This window comes from Temnothorax americanus, unplaced genomic scaffold (assembly GCF_048541705.1).
Source record: "Temnothorax americanus isolate GAGA-0224 unplaced genomic scaffold, ASM4854170v1 Scaffold6, whole genome shotgun sequence".
Classification (NCBI taxonomy): domain Eukaryota; kingdom Metazoa; phylum Arthropoda; class Insecta; order Hymenoptera; family Formicidae; genus Temnothorax; species Temnothorax americanus.
The window spans coordinates 4,011,301-4,037,665 of NW_027509751.1; the positions used below are offsets into that span (position 1 = coordinate 4,011,301).

The 26,365-nt window shown below is 45.3% G+C and overlaps 1 protein-coding gene across 3 annotated transcripts in view; it reads right to left on the reverse strand.

The window, feature by feature from the left end:
* LOC143905014 (signal-induced proliferation-associated 1-like protein 2) overlaps window positions 1-26,365 on the reverse strand; it is a 58,535-nt gene that overhangs the window by 6,053 nt on the left and 26,117 nt on the right. Inside the window, exons 1-5 of one of the 3 annotated variants that reach the window (XM_077420092.1) lie at window positions 17,793-17,996; window positions 2,676-2,847; window positions 1,865-2,341; window positions 1,538-1,786; window positions 867-1,262 (exon numbers count right to left, since the gene is read on the reverse strand). In XM_077420092.1, the coding sequence (XP_077276218.1) occupies window positions 867-1,262; window positions 1,538-1,786; window positions 1,865-2,341; window positions 2,676-2,847; window positions 17,793-17,960 (1,462 nt within the window). In that variant the 5' untranslated portion in view covers window positions 17,961-17,996. Of the gene's footprint in view, window positions 1-866; window positions 1,263-1,537; window positions 1,787-1,864; window positions 2,342-2,675; window positions 2,848-17,792; window positions 17,997-26,365 lie in introns of those variants that run through there. The other 2 variants (XM_077420091.1, XM_077420093.1) reach the window with 2 other exon arrangements.

The following is a 26,365-nucleotide window of genomic DNA, read 5'->3' on the forward strand; positions in this document are numbered from 1 at the left end:
AAGCTGATAATAGCGTCCACAAATTAACGCGAGATAACCATCGGCCCGCGGAAGCGGCGCGAAACGCAACGCGCGACGCTCGAAGGAAAAAAAAACAGGACGTGCGTTTCTCTTTTAGAAAGCGACAGTAATCGTTAATTGGAATAACTAAGGCGATCGTAAACGCAACGATTCCACGCGCGGAGAGTCCGCGCGTAACGACCGCGAAATTACCGCCGCGCGTTCGCGGATGATTAGCGTTACGAAGTACAGTAGGTGAAATCATTCCGGGGCATTGAATCGGTTAACCGCCGATAAAGCGAGTCAAACTATCCGCGAAGCGACCGGTGGATCGCCGCGTGTAAATCGCGTTTCCGGCTTGTTTTATTTACGGCGTTTACGAGAGAATAATTTTATCGACTTCCGACGCGAGAGTTCTTCGACTCGCCGCACCGTGTTAACTCGCTTGTTAATATGCACGCGAAAACTTTCCAGCTGCGAAGAGACGTGTATCACTTAATAGATAACAGCAAGCGTAAACCAGCGTAAACTATATAGAAGAATTGAAAGAGCCCGAAAAGAGATCTTGTAACATTAATATGGATAAAAGTGAACAAACGTTCCTAATAAAAGATAAATGCGAAGCATTTGTACTAAATAAAAAAAAAACGTAATACAAATGCATGTATCTTACGTTATGTAATTTTTTACTTTTGATTTTTACATAGCAAAACTTTTACTTTTAATGGATGTACTATTTGATGTTGTAACACCTCAGGTAGCAAGATGACGTCTAAAGACGTTTTAATGACGTTAGAGACGTCATTAAGACGGAATTAACATGTCACTTAACGTCACTCTGCTACCTGGGAATAAACATTGCGTACCAATGGTATCCAGGAACTCCAGGAAGGCCGGGCCGGCGTGCTGATTGTTGTACATCTCCTCTTCGGTCCTCTGGCCGGATCGGCAATACAGCACGCCGACTTTGTACCTGCTGGACAATCCCTGCTCGTCCAACCTGGCCACCGCTTCCTCGGCAGCAGGTGTGCCGAGCCTCAAGCAGCCCAGCTGTACCTCCGGCGCAACCAGCTCCAGGAGCTCCCTCGTGGGCGGCCGGCCTTGCGGCCTGATGCCGAGGGCCTCCTCCGGCACGGAGCCGCGCAGCGTCAGCAACTCCGACGTGCGCACGATCACGCGGTACTGGTTAACGTCTTTGCGGATGCTGATGGCCACCGGTCCCAGCTGTTCGTCCATGCCGAACCAGTTCTGATGCTCTCGTCCTGCGACAGGATATCCCTTATAAGACACTTTGAGCAAATAATCGACGGCGCAGAATTTTCCTTATTTATAAGCATACATTTATTGTACTTTAATTGTCCAAAGAAATCAATGTCATTTTTAATTTTTCTTTTAATTAAAAATTTATTTTAAAAACATTAAATTTTCGCATTCAATAACGCAGGTACCAGACGTTTTCTTTGCGTAACGGGCGAGAATCTTTTACGTAACGCGACAAAAGATTTGCGCGTGCAAAGGCACGTCTTCGTTCACTTACCGAGGAAGTATCGTCGATAGTAGTGGGCCCCCTCGTCGACGCTCTCAATGGGCAGGGGCCGTTTCTGCAGTGGACAAGTGCTCTTCCACAAGGTCTCGCCGGGCGGCGGCTCCAGGACGGAGACGCCGTAAGACAACGACGGTCTGTGAATTCCGTTGCCCTGAGCGCAGCGAGTGAGGCCAACCTCGCGTTCCCCCTCGCCGCCGATCTCGTTGCGGAAGAAGGGACACGGCTCCAACAAGTCGTTACCTAAAGCCGTTCAGTAAGACTCTCTTGAATTTTTCCCATTTGTATATAACTAATCTTTTTTTCTTTTCTTTAACGTACCTTTTCCATCACCGGCATCCTCCTCGGGAGTCTCGTCGGGCGTGGATGCTCTCAGGGCGCTGGCGGCGGACGCCCCGGTGGCCGTATTTCTTCTCTTGGCCAGGAGGATCCCCCGGAGCTTCGCGGCGTAGCCCAGGTTCGCCGTCAACGACTGGCAGTCGTAATGGGCGAACGCGCGTCTCCGGTGCCGCTCCTCCACGTCGGCCGACACCACCGGGCTGGTGCACGTCTCTTCCATCGCCCGCGGCGGCTTACCGCCCCACAGTCTGTTCAGCTTCAGCCGCAGTTTTGGACTGGAACCGGCGCCGGTTGGGCCGCAGACCTCGTCGACGTCGAGCGGCTGACCGGACCCGTCCTGGACGCGACGCAGATAGTCACCGGTGACGACGCCGCGCTGGTCCGACGGTCGAAAGTCCTGCAGCATGGCGAAGAAGTTCTCGCCGCCTGTGATGGACTGCGCCACTACGTCGATGCTTCCTGCGATGGGATGAATATTGAAGCGCCGTTTACAACACTTTCGAACACGGCACATCCGGTCTCTTTCAAAAATCGGACTTTCAGTAAAAAATATACACCACCGAACAATCGAAATTCCGTTAAAATTATATTGTCATAAACGCAGCAAAATATTCTTTCGTCCTAATCGTACAGTTAAATAAAAGAAAAAAAAAGATAAAGTAACGGACCCCGTTCTCCGAAGGAAGCTAATTAAGGTAAGGAAGGAAGGTTTAAACAACGTATGTTTTTTGAATCTATTTTCACTGGTCGTCCAAACTCGGGAAAAAATATCTGCAAAAAATTCGACCCGTACCATGGGAACCATACTCCCTCCTGAGAGGCGTCTCTGGCACCCTGGAGGCAGGATCCGGGCTGTGCGGAAGTTCCAAGCTGGAATTGGACCTGTGGAGGGCCAATCCGCGACCCACGCGGCTCCCCGGCCCTCCGCTGCCGTTCATTGACAGACTCGCGATCATCTCTTCATGCTGTTAACAGAGAAATAAAGAAAAAGAAGCTTAAGAAACGGATAATATACGATGACACACGCCTGGTAGCAAGATATCGCGGGTTCACGGCACTCGGTTAATTGTTAAATTGTTAAATACGTTTCTTCGCCGTTTGCGTTCGTTCGAAAGCAAGAAACGCTGGACGGTCGGTCGCCACGCGGCTCAAGCGCAGATAAACTTAAGTGTCTCTAAACAAGCGCAAACTAGGACGACTAATTAGAGTCATCGAGCCTTTCGCGGTTGCCCCCGGCACTTGGCACGTAAACGCACGTGTACGTGCGTGGTGTACACACACGTGGATGAAGCATACCCGAGGGTACTACATATCCGCGCGACGAGTTCATTCATCCTGCGAAGTGGCTCTCGTGTGCCGTTGGCGACTTTTTCCCCGTCTCTCCCTCTCTCTTTCTCTCTTCTTCCCTCTTAATTAAATTGGCCCTTAATTACGATAGCAAGGCCGACGAGACGGTAGGAACGAGGAGTCGAGGTTCGACGGATTAAAAGTCCGCGCGGAACATTAGTTACCTCTGTTATTGTCGGTTATTGCTGGATTCTTGGGTTTAAATTGCGTTTTTCATCCTTTTCCGTTATTGTCGGAGACAATAAAATTGTCTCAGAGTTCAGAGTAACCTCCGCTTTAATCTCTAACAGGTGATTTTAAGTGATCTTAAACTTGAAGAGTTCTTTCTCTACTTAAATATTGATCTTTATACACATACATGTATATATATTCATATCAGAGCATATGTGTGCGTTCATTTACCGTATAAATTTATACAATATACATATTTTTTATATACATATTTCCAATTGCGGACTTGCGACCGGGCAAAATTGGAGAACATTGAATTCCGCGCTGCCTTCCAATTGAACTCTCAAAGGGGAGATCACGGGCGGCGCGATCTCCCGTCTGGATCCCCGTTTCTGGCTGCTGGTATTCGAACTGGCGCCGTCTGGCCCTCTCGTCCCTCTCTCAGTTCCGCGGGAGGGAACGTTAATTAGCCCCGTTCTCCAGATCCACGAAGTGCACGGCGCTTATCGTACCTACATCGTCGTCGACGATGCGCTCGCATCTACGCATCTGGAGAGCGTCACCGGGATGTCGAGTGCACCTGATGCGCCCACGACTGGTCGACCGGGTCGACCGAATTAGCCGCGTATACCGTTTGACCGTTCCGCCAAACACGTCCGGTGAATGGTCGTTCGCATTGTTAAACTCCTTCGAGCTTTACAGGGCCGACCGAGTTACAAACGCGTGAACGGGATCGGCATTGCGTGTCGCGCCACCGCCGCCGCATTATTCTGGTGCGACACGCACCAGGAACGTATCCGGGAACAACGCCGAATGTCCGGCGGCGGCTGTTCAGGTCGTTTTATTTAACCTTGGCAAACGTGCCCAATGCGCGAGCCGACCAGATGTCCGGATTCCCAGCGTACGCACGGACACAAAGGAAACGCGATCTCTCTCTCTCTTTTTTTTTTTTTCAGACGTCCCCAAATGCCATCGCATACCTTCGCGAGTGATCTTAATTTCATGCTGTGATTGAACACTTTATGTATCTTTGACTACCACTTCGTCACATTCACAAAGCTAGAACGAATTTTTTTTACACGAGATTTTTATCCTAACTCTTTTTGTCTCTCCCTCTCAAGGCAAATTTTAGGAAAAATTATTAATAATAAATTATTAAAAAAGTGTACAAAATTTATACAAAAATATTATTATTATTAGGCTACCAAGATCCAGCCTAGAAATTGCATTTTTCTCTAATTGATTGCATATCATGTCAATCCTGTTTCACTTATTATTAAAAATTTATTTTAATTATACAAATATAGATTATTTATTATAATATAGTAAACATATTTGACTAATAATGGCATGTCCCTTCACATATTTTTTCAAAATAAGAAGCAAAAATTGATTTAATGCTTTCGTCCCCAATTTTCAAAAACAGTCCCAGTTTTTCTTGTCGTCGCTATGTCAGTCGCGGATGAAAGGTGCGGTCACGCTATTCGACGTTGCATCCGTTGTCCCTATCCGTGCGGCTCGCCCTCGTACATACACCGCGGAATACCGGATACCGTTCGGTACGACGCGTCGCGTTTATTCGGCCTCGCGTGTCGAACTTCGCACTCGGCGCCGGGACGAAGTGACGAGTTGCGTCGCGGGGAAAAAAAACAGGGAGCTCGGACTCCGGAGGTATATTCGGGAACCGAGAGCGGCCCGCGATCATCGGGGAACGACGGTGGCCCCGTTGCATTCCGCGCATTCCTCGCTCGCTCGCCCGCCCGCTCGCGCTCCTCCTCGCGCCGTGGTTTCGCGTATGTACCGGATGCACGACGACGACGACGATGACGAGTCGACGTCCGCCTAGCTGCGGGAATGCGTCTCAAATGTTGCGTCTTGAACCGTTATCGCTATGGTGAAAATGTAACCGCGGATATTTCACGCGCGGTATCAGAGGGGAAGATGCTGAACTCGATTTGACTGTTGCTCTTCTCGCGTATCACCGTAACTCTACGCCTACTATACATAAATGTACATGTAACCACAGGGACTCCCATATGACGCGCAGTGAGATGGGTTTCATGTTATAGGAATGCGCGTTATACGAGACTTATTGTTAAAATCCACAAAATGTAGAAATATATTCCTTATTATAGAAAAATGATGATATTACAACAAAAGAAAATATTCCTATTTTAAATAACAAAGTTTGCTTAAAACAAGAAACAAGTTTAAACATTTTTAATTTAAAAAAGATTTTTCCAAAGGAGTTTAAATTTATAAGACTTCGCAAAACTTTGAATTTAATAAAATTATCGACCAAACAAACCTATTTTATTAGAAATAATCATATCACAGAAATGTAAAATAACTACCATTGTTATATTTAACAATCGTGCAGAATTGCATTAAATCACCGTTTAAAAAAGCATGTAAGCTAATTTACCGTTATTATTATTACGAAAATCATCGCAAATGTTATAAGAAATCGCATTGTTACGCCTCTATTTACGTTTCCACAACGTTAAATAGTGCAGAATAGAGTTGAGTCTGTTTTTTCAAGTGGTTGGCACCGATTAACATTGTGCCGCTTATTTATTTCGGTGTAGGTTCAGTTTTTCGCATTCCCATCTCGAGATGCATTCCGTCCGTCTGCGGATTGCATCTTTCGAAGAGGGGGTGCGTAATGATGCGCGCAGATCTGTACGGGCGATCGTAGAATACCAGATGCGTGTGTGGAGCGGTGGATTCGCTACCTCCCGCCTCTCGGTGAGCGCCCAACACGCGCGCGTGCTTGCGTATATGCTCGGCGACGCGTGGGTGATGCTTGTGCACCGTGTACGAGATATAAGTACGCGGCAGAGAAAACGAGTAGCCGCGACCTGCGTAACGACGGGTCTCTATCTCAAGGTAGGCATGCCACGGCGTTATCCCTCCTTCACGCGCGTGAATTGCGTTTAACGCAGCTCCGTTCCTTTCAGAGACCTCTCACGGAGAAGGCGATCTCTCCCGCTGGATATACACGGTGTCCTAGAATTACTGGCGGTCCTACATGGCGGTTAGGTAATAAAGTAGAAAGGATCGGTCCCTCGACGTTACATTTGTACAGCGAAATCGCGTTAATTATATACGTATTAAATTCATCTTTCCGCATTCCGTTCATCCGTCGTTTTTATACTTCTCTTTGCGAGACCTGTCGTTTTCTTGTTTAACATTTCTATTTAAATGAATAAAAAGAGAAGTAACGAAGCAAATGTGCGAAAGAGCGCGACGAGAATCCTGCGGGTAGACGGCGAGGCGATAATGGAGAAGAAACTTAAGAACCAATCCCACGGTCAAGCCGAGTTGACTCATCGAGCGCTCGACTCCGCCAAGGACAACCGTGGTCCGTGAGCCTCGTTCCGCCGGAAGGAAATACTTATGTTCGCGCTGTAAACAGCTGTGCCGCGATCGTATTGAGCGATAATAATCCGAGTCGTCGCGCACTGACTCAATCGCTGAACTCATCGCCGCGGATAACACGTACAATGTATATCGAGCGTCGTGCGTAAAAGGGGCACGTGTGACGCTCAGCTATACGTGACTTAGCACCTGGTATCAAGAACTTCCCAATGCAGAGATATTTCGCAATTTTTTATCACTATTCCCGAAATATCTTCTGATAGACCGTAGATAAAACGCGTGTCGATATGTAACGATGGACTTAAAAAATCGAAAGATAATATATATTATTAAATTTCGTCTATAATATATATATACCATTTATGTGAACTATATAGTTTTTCACGAGTTTTAGATTTGAGTGGAAAAAAGTTAAAATCAACAAACATAAGATCATGTGTAATTAAACATATGTTTATAATAATAAAATATAATTAATGATTAATTAATAATAAATGATTAATTTCCAATATGATGCGATAGAATAAAAAAAAAGACGGCAAAGAGGAAATAAAGAAGCTTCGAAAGAGATAGAGACGTTTTGCAATCCCACGTGTATTAACCGACTCGTTGAGCAACATACGATGGGATTAAGGGATCCGGGCGACGAGTGGACGTCGAGTATCGACATGACGAGCGACGAGCACCCGTGTCGCATCGGTGCGCGAACGCGCGTAATCAGGGCTTATGCATTTCGTCCCGTCTCGTCGCGCCTTTGTTCGGTAACAGCTGTTCCGTGCACGCGCTTCCTTCACGTGCGATCGACACACGGCCTTGTATATACGCGGTGCGCGCGTGACGATTTATGCGTCGATTCCCGCGCCCGGGCACAGCGCGCGGATCGCGCGCAACGGGAACGAGATGGGTGATTAACGCGAGACAAAAGGCGTCACGCGCAAGTGCGGCGCGGCACATGATGCAAATGTGAGCCAAGCACCGAGCACCGTGAGCGTAATCGGCGATTATTTATCATTCGATTTATGTCGATTGGTCTCCCACCGTTTGGAAAATAATAAAACGATTGTTTTTAAATAAAACGGCGAGATTTACATGCCGCACGTGCGCTTTCTTTTCTCAGAATCGCGGCGCCCGCGGCTCCCTCGTCTAAAATAACGAGATCGTAAAGTATAAAACGGTTTATACATACTCAATGGCCTTTTTGCACGTCGCTAACCGACACCGCGAGCGCGCCGATTGATGCATCCGCGCGCATTTCATATGCGCTTGGTCCGCGCGCGGACGTGGATCTTCGTCGGGTAGGCACGCCGACAAAGTCACGACCGTGCGCGCGACGAGAGAGAGAAAACGACAGCCGATGTTACCACGTTCCACGGCGCGCTCCGGGAGATAAGAAGACCACCTTCGAACTACCGAGAAACTCTCGATGCCGCGATAACCGGTCGCGAACGGTCGTCATACGACGACGATCGGGCGCGGGCGGGTGGCCCCCGTAGCTGATTACGACGACGAGTGGCTCGCGGCGATCAAAACGGGCTCCGGCGCGCAAAAGGAAGCCCGAGATTCGAGGAAAACCCGCGGACGCGCCAATATTTAACGCGTAAACTACGGGGAATAAAATAATTGCGATTATTCCTGACCGACGACATTGCGGAAGTCGCGATTTGACTCCCGCACTCCCGCGACCAGCGGAACATCCGCGTTCCACTTGTCTCGCGGGTTCTGACTTCAGAAAAGCATTGATAAGCATTTATCTCAGCGAGAATTCAGTAACCATAAAAAAAAAAAAAAAAAAAAAAAAAAACGCAATCCGTTCCACCCGCCGTGCTACCTTCAGGAATTTCCTACGCTTGATTTGCCTGGGAGAAATCCCTGGGCAACACCCCGGCGCGGCGTGCCGGTGTATCGAATTCCTTGGTCGGCGATCAGCGAGCGTGTCGTCGCGGAATCGGTACCTTGCGCGACGACTTTTCCGCGCGTATACGCGCGCTGTGGGAATGCTCGCGGTGCGTGCAACCGCGCGGCGGCGACGACGCGCGATGCGTGCGACCCCGCGTGTGTTCTCGCATCATCGCGAGCACGACGCGCAGGTGGATCCGTCCACGCTCTCCCGCTCGCTCTCTCTCTCTCTCTCTCTCTCTCTCTCTCTCTCTCTCTCTCTCTCGATCGGATGTCCGCTTCGATAGGTTTCACGGATGGTCCGCGCTCGTATACACTATGTTCTACCGAGCGGAACCGAGCGTATTGCAACTCACTGTCATTTCTGTGCCCGGGAAGCCAGAAGGGAGTAGGTCTAAAATTATCGGTTCTGACATATTTATGTCGTTGCGTTTGAGAAAACGAGACTGCGAGACGCGAGTTATTGTGGTACGAAGAAAGTTTCCGACTGAAGCTCCCAAGCATGGCATAAGTATTCAAAAATCGTGCGATAATCCGCGTCTTACGACAAAGAGATTGCAATGTTACGTGATTTTACACTGTCAAATTATTTACTCAATTTTCAAGTCATTTTTTACCATTTCTGTAAATCGCCATGCCTATTTAAAATTTAATTAAAATAATGTGAATTTAACTAATTCAATGGAGTTAAAATAATAAATTTCGACACATGGCAGTTAAAACTAATAAAATGTTATTTAACCCAAAAATATTGGTTCAAATTTTATACTTTAATATTTAACAGGGTGTGACATCAAAAGAAAGTGAGTATTTTTAAATAAACGCCAAAAAAGTCCTCCGTGTTATCTTATGGCACTGAAAATTTATCGATTAGCATGTCAGCGGAAAGTTACTGGGGAGTGTTGCGCGAAATCTTATTTTTCTCTCTCAGAATAAGTATACCTACGAGATCGTGCAATGTTTGCGTCTCCCATTAAGTAAATAAGCGAGATATCTCCGGCGATCGTAGATAGGAGCGCATCGTTAAATATTGCTCAACGTCCTTTAGACGAACGTTTCGATCGCATCAGAAACGCTCTTCCTTCTCCGCGCAGCGAGCTCGTCACTAATTAATTAATGCGCGGCATGGATTTAAATTTCTTGCACCGTGCGATGGGAAACGCGATCAGTGTAACCGGTGTGTGGTTATTCAATGAAGAAATCGCGATGAAGAAAACGCCACGGCGCGGCGCCGCGACGTCCTTTCGCACGTATACATGTTTCTCGATAAGCGCGAGCGCACCAGTTAGGTATCCCACAATTTCTTAAACGCGCGTGTAACGTGCGTGCGCGGAACGCGCGTTCTCTGCCGAACTAGTTATGTAAATGCACGCGGCGCATTCTCGACGCGATCTACGAGCGATCGGAATGTCCGTCTCAGAATGGATCCGCGAATCGCATTCTTCCATAATTCTTAAACGTCAAATTACGAGATGTCGGCGGCGATCTTTCGCCGATTAGCTGGGAGCGAAGTCGACAGGAACAGATCGTGCAAACGCTCGCGTTGACAAGCTATTTTTACAGCGATTATTCGTTAGAGCGGGGCAGTTATCAATTAATTAAATATAAATTTTAAGCTTGTACGCGTTGGAAAGGGAAGTGTCTATGGAATTATGGTCAATATTGTTTCTTCCAAATCATCGAATTATGAAGTAAAACCCGAGGTTCCGAGAACTGCTTTTTCTGCAGCGCGACGCGCAACGCGAGCGACTTTTCTCCGACGCCGCCGCGAGAGTCGAAAAGTAAGCCGCGTAAAATCTGCGCTGATCGTAAAATTAATGCGGCACGAATTCTTGAAGCGACTTGGAAGATCAGACGGGCCGGAGATGCGTCGTGAAAAGTACAGTGAATTTTTCACGGGGTCGTGTGAGATAAAAATGCGTCATGATGTATATCCGCTCTTTTACGACGCTACTATCGCGCGCACACGCGCGATAACATGCGACTTTTATTAGCCGTCGGGAGTTATCGCTGCCATATGACGAGTCGACGTCCTTAGAACCCGCCAAACAGAATTTTCCTGTCCTGATATTAAATCTCGACCTCTTCCAAAGAGAAAGAGTAATTTTCAAGGGATCGCTAAAATAAAATAATTAAAGTGATAAGTTTGAGTAATCAGTGATAGAGAAGGCTGACATTTTCACAAAATTTAATACGTGTGATTTGAGAATCAATTAATTTCGAAAGAATTATATTAGCTTCTTTGATTTTTCCAGGCACCATCGAGAAAATGCTATAGATTTTCGAAAAAAGTTTTGGATGAGAATAAAACTCGTTCCCTATTTAAACTTAGAAAACTCCAACCCGAGAATTGAGTTAATCGTCAGAATTCTTGGAAGTCTGTACCGAGAAAGAAAAGATTGAAGAAAAGGAGAGACTTGAGAGAAAAAGATTTAACTTCCACATCCATATTTGTCCGTAGTAGGTACATTCACCCTCGTGTTTGCATAAAGTCTACGCGAAGTATTCAATATAACGTATATGTACCTCCGCCGGTTATTAGGGTAGGATAAAAAAGACATAAGCAACAAGACTTTTCATAATTACGTGAGTTTCCAACGAGTGGTGAGAAAAGCCGTTCGCATTTTTTCCCTCGAGTATCTCGAGCGTGAACGCCACAATTCGCATAAAGACGTGGAGCATGGAATATTGCTTTCGCGAGCTATCGCTCTCGCGAAACTAACGCACACCGGGTTTGTAATGGCCGTTGCCGTGGAAAATGTTTTTCCGTTGGTTTCCGCCCGTTGATTGCGCCCGCGCCTCCTTATGTGCATTGGAAAAGTCATTATTTTTAAAATTATTCCCCTCGCGAGGATACAAGTACGTCGCCGTATTTAGAACGTCGACAATAATAATTAAGGCTTCGGTAAAGCGCACATCAGGTATCGCGATTCAAAAAGATTTTTTCAATTTCTAGTTTTCACATGCCTATAGAAAAACTATTTACACGAACAATTTTTGTGTTGCTACTATTGTAGTAAAATCGTTTGTGCGTGCAAAACCCAAAGAGCTCAAAGAGAAGTGGATGCGGTAGCGTTTTTAACCGTCCTGTACAGCAATTTCGCGAGGCAATTATCTACTCTGAGTGGCATGTGTCCAGAGTGATACAACCAAAATTTGATACGCATTACAAAAAGATTAATCGCAACGCTGGCTGCCGCCAGCGGCACGCATTATCCGGCGAACTTCTGGCGAGAAAGAAATTCCTAGCGCGCGGCGAACATTAATTTCGCGGCTGGTTTTTGCGAGCCCGACGAGAGCGGCGCGCGGCGTGCGCGCGTTGCCGTTCCCCGCCGACGTAAAATAAGTAATAACCATTAATGCTCTGGATACGCTCGGAAAAGTCCCTTTTTCCTTTCCTGTCAGCCACACGATGAGTCGGAGAGTCGACTCGTGTGTTTTTCGCGAAGAATCCTCGAGCGTGAAAATCTCCTCTCGGGAGGAAACGACCGGGACGATAGCAAGAAATATTCTGTTATCGCGACTAGGAACTCGCGACTTGGATTATCGCGTATGAGAACGGGAATGGACGCTAATTGTTTCCTGAAGAGAATAATGTAGTGCGCAGCTGCCGCGCTCGCTGAACTTCCCGTCGGCGAACGTTGATTATCGCGAAAAGATTATGCGTGAGCAGCCGCCGATGTAGGTGCCAATAAACAACCGCGAGCGGCCGAGAGACTTTTAATTGTGACACAGCTATACTTGCGGTAAACTCATCTCAAGTTATAATCGTCAAACAATGCGATTACGGTTAGGTTTTCCAGCTTGGGGGTCGCCGATCTCTTAACGAGGGTTATCGAACTTTTCTTCGGGAGTCCGAATTAACGAGTGGCACGATATTTCAGATAAAGCAATAATTAATTGTGCCTAATTGTTTGGTTAACAAGGGCTCGGCATGCTGTGACACGCGATCTCCTATCAACTGAGAGATTAGCAGTCTGTTTTCTCGAGATTATAATTGTATTTATGAAGGCATAAGTGCAAGTAAAAGCATATTTAAAACATTATATATACGTATTAAATTATACATATGTATATAAGAAGTGAATTATACTTATCTGATAATGGTGTTGAGAGATACATGAAGATCCTAATTCCCGCATAAAACATGCGATAACAAACAGCGGCGTTATAATAGCAAATGCCGAGAGTACGTGTGTGCGCGCGCGCAAGCGCGACTGATTACAGAATCGCAATTCTCTGCTTCCTCGATTTTATACACCTTCCCCGCACCCTTGTCGCTGCAATAACTCGTAATGTTCGTAACGCAACCTTCCTGACGCGAGGCGCATCGAAGCGGAGCGTCCGGTCGCGGATTAATTGGCGTAATGCGATTCAAATTCACCCAATTAAAAATTATAATTCTCCCATTGTGCGGACGTAAAACATGCAAAGCGGAATTACGTTGCGGTAGTAAATACGCGGGGGCACCCGCGTTAGAACGGGCGCGGGAGGAGGCGGAACAACGTGCATCGCGTGCATATGAGCGCCGACAGAATTCCGCTTGGGACACACGGCATGGCATGACCCGGGATTTCTCCTAGATACTATATATAATTTTCTTCTCATTACTTTCACAGATACGCACGCGTTAGATATGTGCGAGAATAGACCGCTCTTGATTGTCGCCAATTAATATTCATTAGCGAGTACAGACTTCAGGTTCAATATTGACAAGTACAACGCCTCTCGTTGTCCGCGGTATTTGCGCGGTATAGTACATGTCGTAATCGCGTAACGTTTCCCCCGACGTAACGAGGAGGCCCGATAATGTACCGCATTACTCAATACAGGGAATCGGAAATCGAGTGACGAGAGACTGGTTCCAGAAGTCGGCACGACGTGCACGCATACGCGTTGGCGTGCGCGAATTCAAGGACGTCGGCGCGTTTCGCATACCGACTAATTACGCGCCTGGACGACACACCTCTGCGTGCGTGCACGCACGGCGATCCATTGGCAGTCGAGAGAAAGAGAGAGAGAGAGAGAGAGAGAGAGAGAGAGAGAGAGAGAGAGAGAGAGAGAGAGAGAGAGAGAGAGAGAGAGAGAGAGAGAGAGAGAGAGAGAGAGAGAGAGAGAGAGAGAGAGAGAGAGAGAGAGAAAGAGAGAGGTAGGACAACCCTCGTCAACGACGACAGAAGACAAAGGACGCGAATTCGCGACGCGACAACGAAACGGACGCGAAGTCGACAGTTTCGCAATCCCTGCTCCCGCTATCGCATTCCTGCATCTTGCACGCGTGAACCTAAGGTTGCGCGAGACTTAAGAATCCATTTGTGTACGTGTTCCAGAAGAATGCAAGCAGAAGAATAAAACAGACGAAGCGTTGAAAGAATTTCGACGGAAATTTAAAAGACGCTTTAAAAGTACGTCTTACATTTTCTTTCACTCGATACACGTAAAATATTTTAGAGCTAGATTAGTTGTCCTTTACATTTTTACAAATACGCTTGTAATACAGCTGACAGCCCGTTAAATCGAAAACTTATCAAGAATTCGATGCGATAAAGTAATTAACAAATGTTTCTAATATTAATTCTCGACCGCGCACGATGTATATTAAAACGTGCGCGCGCGGAGCGCACAATGATGCGCTATAAAGTCAGTGCGGCGCATCAAACGTGTCGGTAAAAAGAGGACCGCGCACCACGCTCGGCCGCAACGGATAATGATTACCGTAGACAATAAAAGGCCACACGCGGTACGCGGGCGGAGAGCCCGCGTAATGACGGATGCGGTGTTTATCGGCAAAGTGCATTTCGAAGTAGCATTCCCCGGACGATAAGTCCGGTACATCATTCTGACACGTGGGAAAAGACAATTAATCGCGCGTCCGCGCTCGCCGTACTATCTTACGGTCCTTATCCGCGATGTGTGCCCTCCTACCCATTCACTAAGAAGCGAACTTAATATCTCGCAACGGGAGATATGCGCGAGATGCTAGGCGAGCGAATCGCAAACGCGCGCCCTGACGATATTATCTGACGGAGCAACGAGCAATTGGCTGCTGCGTTCGCTTATTCATGCCCGGGATTACTTCGTCAAAACCGCGAATACCGTATTTATTTAATATGTATACAGTTACACATGAATAAATCGGGTTAATAACGCAACGTCTATCCCTGCATCGGCGACTACGCACGTAGTCGCGAATTAATCGCCATTATCTGTGCAAGCTCGACTAGCACAAGACGCATAATTAACCGAGTAATTAGGCGCATCTAATTTCCTTTAACCGTACGTGATGTTAATCGTTTCTACGCAGTCAATGCGCAAATGTGCTCCAGATACCTCAGGTTGCCAATGTTTGCCCGGTGAACCGACGAACATTCACGAGATCGCGGATTGAAGTTAAATTCTTTTGTTTGGCTCCGCGGCCGCGTCAATTAATACAGCGGGGACAGATGCAGCGTGTATCCTCGGCTATACTTGGTTTCCACGAAGCGCCCGTGATCGTCGGAGTGTCGGAGGCTGATGCGCGAAGGAATAAAAAAGGGATCTAGGACGACGAACCCGCCGCGCGCGCACGCGACCGGTCGGTCCCACCGCGACGCCCGACTTATTGGCCGCCGCGGCCGCATTACATCCCGTAATGGGCGAAGCTGAGCCGCTTGTTTTCCAGCAGCCAGCGTGACGAACCCACATCGGAACACTGAAAAACAGCCGGGCCGTGCCGAGGCGTTTTATGGTTTCTCGAACGATCTCGCGAGACATCCTGTAAATCCGGAATGCGCGTGGAGTGTAAATAAACCCTTCATTAAGTAAACGATGAAATTGGTTCCTTATCCCGTTCGATATGCCTCGGAACTTTGCACGGAATTTAACATTATTTTCTTCTCACGCAATAACTATATCGAACGTCTTTTTATAATGTCATTTTTAATTTTCCATTCAAGATTAAATCTTAAATCAACGAAGAAAAGGGGAAAATTACTTATATCTTACCGTTTGTATAAATAACTATTCTAGTATATGTGCAAATGTGCGTTTAATAGTACAAATGTTATATGTATACAATAAGTATATGCCGTTTTAATTCGAAAATGCATATTTCACGATATAGACACTTAAGATTTCAGTAAAAGAAACTGTATACTGCATTAGCAGCGAGTATTATTGTGCAAAGATTCGAGAAACATATTACTAGGAAGAACATAGCTGAGCGAAACTACTTGCATTTGATGGAGTAACAGATCACACAGGCCGTTCGCACGCTTTAATCCGACAATGCGGACGATAAGCTAACGGTATATCGACGCATTGAGCGACGGTGCGTACACAACAAGCACAAGACCATCATCGATCACGGACTCCGTTTCGACGACGATTCGATGAGCAATAAGAGGAGAGAGAGAGAGAGAGACGGAGGAGTAGGAGCAGCAGTAAGAGGCAAGAGGACGAAGAAGAGGAGGAGGAGGTAGAAAAGGTTCACGGGGCCAGATGTAATCGAGATCATCGCGCTTCGCGAAAAAAAAGAGAAGACGCACAAGGGCAGTCACTCCGGCCCGTGCGCGAGGTTACATCACGCGGAGCATCGGCCTCTCAATCCTTTTTCTATTCGCGAATACACGCGAAATTTCTATTCTTGTTAGCGTTCGCGAAGGAGGTCCGTTCTGTCAATCATTTCCCGCGCGTCGATCCTCGCGGAGCCGATGACCCCCCGGCCTCCATGAATGTCGAAATAGAAGGGCTAAGAATGAACTTAACAAATCACGCGGAGGAGGGCAAACTGATGGGCAAGAGAAATTTGCAAAAACGTATACCTAATTAAAATGCCTAATTGAATGAAGTAAATGGAAGAAAGTGGAGTTTCTAAAAACAAGATCGATTGTTGCTACTTATGATTAATTGGACGAAGCCTGAAATAAATATCATTTTTTAAATAGTTTTATTATCTTAGGTGATTTTATCACGGAAGTGTATTAAATTCCGGTGCAATTACATCCGCGAGAGTCAGCCGTAAAATTGAATTAAACCGTGGCTGAATGCGACATTCGGGAGCCATTTATTATTTCCCCGTGATACATATTTCACGGTCTCGCGATGGGATATCTTGGAAGAGTCGCCACGAACCGGAAGATATTACGGTATACCGAGGCTGCATTAAAGCTGGGCTATATAATATACAGGTTTCACGAAATTGAAATCAACTTCCGATTAGCGAAGTTTCATAATCGAACCTGTCGACATTGATTTCGTTTCTAAATTGTATTTCTAAATTCTGAAATATTGATCTTTCTATTCCTCAGCGTTGACAGAACACGCGTGCCGCGACTGATCAAAAAATTCACGACAATTAAAATCATGCACGATCGGCCAAGTTCGAGCGCGTATATACGGTTATCGACGGTCATCGCAATCGCGCACGTCATTTTTGCCCGATCGCGGTTTACTTGGCCCGGATCGCGGGTGGGCGATGACAAAAAGAGAAAAAGAAAAAAAATTCGCGCCGTGTGTTGTTGAAAATTTCATTTGCGAGTCAAATATCGGACCGCTGCGCCCGTTCTGAATTGGAATAGTTGCCGCGTTCCGGCATGCGGTTCGGTAAGGTTTCAGGAATGTACCCTCTCAATTCAGGACAATCGGACGGGAATGCGAGGACCGTCGGTCGGCGTCGTCGTCGGTCGGTTCCGCATCGTCGAGAGAGGAACGAGGAGAGGAGCCCCCGCGTGCGTGGAATTTCTCCCTCTTTCTCTTTCTCTCTCTCTTCGGCTCCGCCGACAGTGAGTCACCCTAGTGCATCGCATAGCGTCGCGTCGCGCGACGGACGGCGGACCTTGAGTGTACGATACTCGATAGGCTATCGATATACGGGCCCCCATCCCCCATGATTTCTTCGAAGGGTCTCGTCAACAAATATTTCGCCCCACGCATACGCGTACGATATTATGAAGCGATTTTAATTTTAATAACAAGTAATTTTAATTTGAACTAATGACAATTTTCAGGTGAATTCGGCATTTTTTGGGGGGAAAAATGTTAAATATTTGTAATATTTGTTATTTATTGACAATTATCGATAAAAAAAACCCTTTAATACGCGAATACGATACTCAGGTTTAATCTCTAATCATACCTCGGTCTCTTTCGCGGCTCGAGGTTCGATATCCGCGATCGACGCGTCGTTTCGCGGCAAAATCGCTCTCTCGTCCCCGCTGTCGTCCCGCTTCCTTTTCCGCTTCTTCGGCGACGGCGTCAAGCACGTCATCGCGTTCATTATGCCGCGAATTATCTTTTTCGACATCGTAACGCACGACCGACCAATCCGGTAGCTGCTCTCCCGATGGTCATGACCGAACTGAGCAAGACCACGAAGCGGGTTTCATGTACGATTAACAATAGTAGAATCGCGCGCGAGCTTGCTCGTGCGGAGTGCGCGGAGCAAACGTGCACCGACGTGTTCCGCGGCCTCGCAGAGGGGGAACGAACTAGCCGTCCGTGTAACCGGAGGATATCTGAATCTTTACGACCGTCCCCGCATCGTTGTAATCTCGATTCGATAATCGAACCGACAATTCCACTCCTTTCACCGAAAATATATGCCATTCTATATTGACGTTTTAAGAATGACACATCACTGATTGGGGATTAAACCGAGGGTTAAACCTTAATTAATCTGAAAGCTCATAAGTCATATATATATAATAACATAACATTTTTTAAATATTTTAAATTTAATTTTAACTTAAGTTTTATATCATTATATTAATAAAATTGTCAAAGTTTCGAATTATTTTAAAACTTTTTCGTTACGGTATGATAAACACGGAATAACTGTAAAAATACGTGAAAATTACGTTTATAGTATTTGGAGTTTGTCATTAACCCTTCAGTTTGTGTCATTATCAATTTGATTTGTTTCAATAAAGCCGGATTAGACGGATTAGACCTATATTATTTTAATATGTAACACAATAATATTGCGATTATTATAGGTAGACAATTCTCTGATAATATAATGTGCAATGTTATATGTATATATACGAATATCTCTCAAGATTGCTGCATATTAATTATGCAATAATCAAACCTCGTTAATGAGGTACTTGTATTATATATATATATATATATATATATATATATATATATATATAGATCGATAAATATTCTATAAATAGAATATTTTAATATGCGGGTAGACCGCGGTTCATATCTATCGTTTTAGCAATATGGCGATAAAGCTCCAGATATCAATTGCAAATAAAGATACAGCGGCGAGAAAAAAAAATGCAGACCCGAATACGCTCGATCTTTATTTTGTCATGATAATATATCAACTCTCGCGCGATTATTGGTTCCGGTGTGTCATATGTGATAATCCGTACACGGAGATACGTGCCATGCTATCTCGTATTAGGTTTTGAACCGATCGGCGACACTATCAACGATGGCCCGTTCAGTGGTTAACAACGGCGATTGTCGAGGAAAATAGTAAGTAGACTCGATCAATTACTAGTTAAAGTTGTAGAGGTTCGCTCCATTAAAATAAAATACATATAACTTTGCAGCGAATAAAAGTTAGCGTCTCGATATTACGGCAGCTTGTGCGAAAATTCGATTCGCAAGGAGGAGAGAAAACGCCAAGTTGTTCGCGATGTCGGAGCAACCATGGGAGCAAAGTACCTTTTGGTCACTCCGTAAGTTTCAACGAGAGTTTACAGTTAATTGCTTATCGCACTTCCACGGCTCGGTTGCGGCTGCGGCGCGCGACCTTGTTTGCGGATTGAGTTACTACACTCCCTCGCTCGCGCCTCTGAAAGGGCCCTATTTACGCTTTCAGCCACGTCGAAAGAGCAAAGCAAGAGCTGTCGGGACGTGACACATCTGCAAAACAGAAGCGGCTCGTAGGGGGGCAGCCCTTTCGATGCAGCGGAGTAAAAAGCGAACGGATTGGCAGCGTCACCGGGAGACATAGTCCGAAGACGGTCGGCCGACGTACGTGTGTGCGTGTATTAGGTTTAAACTTGATCCAGGCATTTCATCGCGCATCGTCTACTTTTTTTCGACGAGCGTTTAAACTCGCGTTTAAGAAGGATTTCCTTTTACGAAAGCTCGCTCCGCTGGATAACTATCGGTTACCCGACCGAGGTAGCTTTGATTAATCGCTATCCCGCGTGCAATTAACGTCTGGCGTATCAACGTGCGTGTTGTATCCCGTTGAGGAGCGCGACGTGGCGCGATTGGGAATGGCTGTTGATAGGGAAAGATTTTATTGCGCGTAAGCACACACGCGTGATGAGTGATTCGATCCGGTCGTAAATTAAAGTGTAACCATATCTGCGAATGAAATTTTATCTCATCCAGGCAAACCTTACTTAAAATTTCGCTATTTATGTCGCGCCATTTATATGATTTGTATAAGTGACACGAGATTTATTTTGAAGAGAGCGCAGAAATAAATCGCGAAATTTCACATTGTATAGATTAAAACAAATGGAGCACGGAAAATTCTATTCTATTCTAGAAATCGTTAGGCTGTCTTAATAGCTAGGGAACTTATTTGAAAGTCAAATGTTTTTCCCCGACAATGCGGAAATCTCGAAAGTTAAATGATTCCGCACTGATTGAGCGAAAGAATAGATCGTGGAAAACCAGGCCAGCTGTTTTTCCACAATATTTACGAACGCGCGGATTCAGAGGCTCGTGGATGAGCGCGAACGGACGACGTAAACGAGTTCTCGTCCAAGGAACGTCCGGCGATTGTAAGGATCATCCCGCGGGGGAGAAAAACGAGAATGAAAATTGAGGAAGTCGCGCCAAGTTGAGATCTGCTCTTCCGACTGCGCGATGAAAGAAACCTGGCGAGAGATTCTACGCGCATTGTTTCTAGCTGCGCGCATTGTTTCTAATGTCACACCTTTCGCGTTCGAGAGATAACAAGCGTATACTTGGGTGTAGAAGAGAAAAGGAGATGAGGGTAATACTAAGAGAGTATAAAGACGTGGCTGAAAAGGCCTTATTCGTTCTCCTTTAAACTGACGCGGCGCAGATTTTCGGACCTTGGCGTTATTAGAGCGCGGCGCGCGGAGATAAGTGTAACGGAGCTCGATCCGTTATTTCAAGTTATTATGTACCTCGTAATCGTCCACCGTTCTTAGATGTCATCGTGGATGACGTTGCATAAAAGCGCGCTGCGCCGCCGAGATCGTTAAATTTCTTATTCTGGTGCAGCTGCACGCCGGCCGACCAGTATAATCCATTTGCGGAATCGGCTATTAGGGTGCGAGCGAATATCTCAGTCGATCTACGGCGAGACACGTAACCGCGGAGCGCGTCAAACGGGCGACTCTTCAAGGAATAATAATCATCAGTAACACCGGATGATGGTTTGCATCAGGATTCGGAGTACGCTCAGGGTATACCTCGCCACTGATTACGTCGTGAGAGAATTCCTTGAAAAAATTCCGGAGGTCTCTATCTTACTCCAGCCGGTGCAGTGTGGCGCTTCGATGAAGTCTAGCTTATCAGATAGAGCATTTTAATTATGATCAATCGAAGGATAACTGTACGTTCGAAGCTTTGCTCTCCTCCGAATACATACACAAGGTAAAAAAAAGAAAAGTAAAAGAATTATTTTAGATAAAAATTATTTTTTGAAAGAATATTCGTTTTTTTAATTTTCTCTTATATTAAGATAAACATCCATTTATGAGACAAAAAAATAAAAAATTCTTGCAAACCAATTAGATTGTTTCTTGAATATATATATATATATTTGTCTGTCTATTTTTTAATATAAAATTGTTACAGAAACTTCGAGACTGATAATAGATATCCCTTGCGCGATCCGGGCTTATCAATCGCGGGTTCCGATAATAACTGAATGACAACTGTCGACCCTAAGGCGGAAGCGGAAGTTGAACGAATGTTTCGATAAAATCAATCGATCCTTCCTCACACAAGAGTGCCATTCATATATACATATAACGTCCGATAAAAACATAGATAAAAATTGTTCATGTTCTAAATTTTTTGATTGCAGATTGTAAAGCATGGCATAAAGTACTATATCGATCTATCACGCGGTGCCTATTAAAGTATTTGTCACAAAGGAATCGGACAAAAATTGAAAAAATAGCACAAAATAATCGGAAGAAATGTGCAGTTACAATTTACTCCTATTATACTTGAAAAATAATTGTTCTTCCACAATCTTATAGTTTTCTCCCCAAGAGCGGAAGGAATTTGCTTTTTTTACACACCATGTGTCTACGTGCGTGCGATTCGATTCGATAAAATCACGTACGGAGATGATTACGCACTAAATACTTAATGTATGCTTCTTGAAATGCTCTGTCGCAGAACCGTCATTTTGATGATAGTGACTTCCGAGGAATGTCGCTTCGGAATTATGATCGTAGTGGACGGAGGGGAGGAACGTGTGCGCGTGCATCATTATCTCCGTAACTTCTTATTCGGTTAATTGCTGACTGCGTTTCTTAGTGTGCAGGTGCATACGCGGAGACAATGAGGTCATCGACCTGATAACGTCGTTGTTGCGTAACGAGCTTTTCATCCGCGTGACCCACGCACGGCACGGGGGGGTGTCATTCCCTCCGCGAGGTAAGTATTCGTCGCGTTCGCGAATGTATTAAGAAGAGGGGCCGAGGGACATGATGTAATTTAATTGCTGATTTAATTACAGCGTCTACCGCGCTGCTAAATTGCTTTAACGCCACAATGCTGAGCGCCCATGATATAATTAAGTACCCGCATGCGCGATTTTATTGTTCCCTCTTCCTCTCGCGTCGTGAGATAATGCGAGTGGGCGTCCCGAGAGAGCGCAAACTCTTTGGGATTCTCGATGTTATACTTATTTCGTTTAATCTATTTTAATTATCTCAAACGGAAGTTTTTTACGTAACCAGCTCGGTAACCAGGTACTGGTGCTTCGGGATTCCCAAAGGAGGTGGAATTTGAATCAATTCCGTCAAGCGCTCTCGATGTGTTCTTGAGAGATCTTTAAAAAACGACTCCTCGCGCTGGTCGACCGTTCGTCGTTATTTAACCCAAAATGGATTCCGCGATAACGTCGATGGAACTTCTAAGAGTCTTCGAAAAAGCTTGATACAACGATAAATGAGAAATATCACGGAACTAGGGTACCAGTGGTGGCAAATGTTCTTCCATGGTACACGCATAAACATATAAATGCGCTTAAACAAACAAAAACGTTGAACTTGGGAGTCTTCCCTTCGGCACGTGCATAGAATACGAGTGCATAAACTTAACGATACTTCTTTTCCATAAGCGATCTTTACGACGCTTTTATTACGAGCATTCACTGGCGGCAAAAAAATTCGGACAAATAAATTAATGGACTTCAAGATTGGTGCATAAGTAATGACGATTTTACGAAACCCGCGGCGAATAATTGAATTTCATGAATATTTCTAATCGAATTTGTATAAAATTATAAAACGTAATGTCTAATTTATAATGCATCTATATAGTAAAATGCAAATTGGTCTTGTTAGAGAATCGTCTTGGAAGAGCATAAATTTGATTGTCTATGTAAAATTGCTGGGACGGAGATTGGTGCAAGCAAATTCGAATCTGAAATGTGAAAGGTCGAGTCCCAGACTTTAGTTTCTTAAGAGAAGCGCGCATAAATTTAATCAAATTGAAACTTGTGCATAAAATGACAAATTCTTGATTCTTTTTTTTAACGATTACAAACTGTTTATACAATCTATAAAAACGATATAGTTTATAAATTACAGTGTTTTGCTTGTTACAATTCTTTCCACGTTACCGCACTGTTTCCAAACAAGTTTGCGTCATTTTGCAATTTATAAAGCTTGCATTTTGTGTGTAATTACGACATAAATATGTCAGAAACGATAAGTTCGCGCTTACTTCCTTCTGCTTCTCGGGTATACGAAATTGCAAAATGGAAGAACGCAACCCGTCGTGACGTAGCATACGAATGTGTGGTCCGTCAACATTTATCGGCGTAAAATTATGGTGGCGTGCACGCCCGCAAAAAAAAATTGCCAGAAGATTGCGAGAGAGAGATAAAGAGAGAGAGATTGTGGTACCGTAAAATGGGAGAGAGAGAGAGAGAGAGAGAGAGAGAGAGAGAGAGAGAGAGATTTATAGTACCGTAAAATGGGATTGTTATATATAGTGCTTAAAGCAGATCGCTACAAGTCTAATTCTCAGAACAGGAAGTAGAAAAGTCACTATGCGAGGATTTCTCTCTTTTCTTTCTCCCCCGTTTCACTGCGACTAACTCCCTTCAATGTAATGACAAGAGTCAGCGTAACCACCACTTCGTTTTCGCTGCACTTCTGAACTAGTGCAATAAGTTAGAATGAAACAAATATATTATCTTTCATTCTAACTTATTGTAGAAGTACAGCGAAAATGAATAGACCTTACGTTTCAATCCTTTCGTCCCCAAATTTACTTTTTAGATAAAGAAGTAAAAATGTTCCGAAACATGAGACATGATTCGCGTATATAACACTCACAATAACGAAAAAGGGGAAATAAGTAACGAGGTAAACGGAATCCATGATGCGGAATACTTGTCCCGTTTGTCTACGTTAGAAGACCGCTATACGACGTTATGGTGTTTGCCCGGTGCTCTAGAGATAAGCTCGGACCAGATAAAAGATACGGCACCTCGAAGCCAGTCTGTTCCTCACTCGCCGCTCGAGTAAAACGGTCGCCCGCTATAACCACGACCGAGTAACGCCGCCGTTTACGGTCGTGCTCGCGTCTACCTCGGCTCCCTCGTTTGGTCTGATCCTCGTCTGGAGATCATCCAGCGCATAGGCCTCTATACATTGGATGATCTCCACCCGAGACTCACCCAGACTTTCGAATTGCAAAGGCTGGCCAGCAATATATTTCCATCGAGTAAAAGAGAGAGGCCAAAAAAGAGAGATCAAATATATATAATTTAAAATTATTCTGTTGATTCTCTCAATTAAATGGATATCTTTTTGCCGTATACGTCGCAAATGATTGTTTCGGAAATCATCACGAGTTTATCTCGTTATCGAATTTAGAAAAGACCCCCGACCGATCCCGGGTCACTTCAATCGACAAATTTATCCATAAGTAGTCTGGCTGATAATAAAACGTTGCTCGCTCGCGTGTCCCCCAAATGTGCGTACCGTTCCGCTGGCGCATGGGATGGGGGCCGAAATGAAATTAAGAGCGCCGATTACGGGAGATAATGACTCGGGCGGTGTGTAAGCGGCGTTTCGCCGCGGAGCAAGCAGCGGATCCTGTTGATGGACGAGCCTTCCTCCCTCGGCTCGTCTCGCGCATCTCGTCGCGTCGTTTGTTCGCGTATTCCGCGCCTCGAAACCGCTCGGCGAAGCCCCGGCGTACGGGATCGTTACTTGGAAACGATCAGCCCGTAACTGGACCTAACTCGCACCCGAGGGATCGAAGGAACGCGACCCACTCTCCCGATCCACCCATCTCGCGCGATAATCCCGGTCGAAAAATTCAGTGGCCCCCTCGATGAATCTTCGATTTTATCGAGCGAGGAAAAAAAATTACCTATAGGCTCCATGCATTTAACGCGGAGAGCGCGGTGAGATCGGATATGGTCGATAGTTTGCAAGGTTAATCGAAAGTATCGAAGGGGGAGCGCTAGATGGACAACGGCGTAATTAACACCCAGCCGACGCGAGTAAACGAGGCATAGCGATTGCAAGATCGCGAGAGCGCGTGTCTCGTCCGCTGATTCGCGAAACACTTAATGAAAATCGACACTCAATGTTTGTGCGATTTCAATTAAACCGAAAGTGACAGATGCCGAGACACAAGTTGTGCCACACAACGGCCACGCGATATTAGCATATTCATTAACGAACGCGCCCGAGCGTGGCGAGAAAGAATGAGAGCATATGTCGATCGTAGCACGCGGGGGTATTCGCGTGTTTCCGACATATGGCCGCATGTCCCTTTCCGTCGGATCCTCCTCTCGATTTCGTTCTGAATGGACGGCTCTTTGTTCGGAGGGATTCGAACGGTGGAGCGGGAACCGACACGATTATTTTTACGACTCTGCGAACGACCCTCGTTGTACGTGGTGTACCTCATTCCGTGAACTTTTAGCAGTCTACTCTAAAAAATAAAACTGGCAAAACTGGAACGGTAGTCGGACATCGAAGCGTCCAGTGTCGTAAGATTATTTACTAAGGATTATATTAGAAATTTATTTTTACTTTTTTAATTAAATTGAATATATCGCATCTCTGTTTACCGTTGCTGATTTTATCCATATGGTTCTACTTTTTTATCACTTGTACAGGATTCCATGGGCTATACCGTCGGAACTTTATTTCTTCTATTTTGCTTCGTTCGAAACTTAATTCGGCTAACAATAAACTTAATAATGTTCAAAAATTCGTTTTATTATTTATTTTACGCTCTTATAGCTCTCTACGATTTTGATCATATCTTATATGATTTTATGATCGATCGATTTCGATGGATAAGATGATGCTCTTTCCTGGCAAGTTCTAAGATGCCATAAATGATTTTTTAATCTGAGTTGCGACAAAATAAAATATTTCCTATTTGGCGAACGTTCGTAAAACGACGATTGGTGATGTCTCGAAGGCGTCGGGGGCCGAAGGCATGTTTTTGCTGCTGACGCGACGATGCACGGCGCACGTGTGC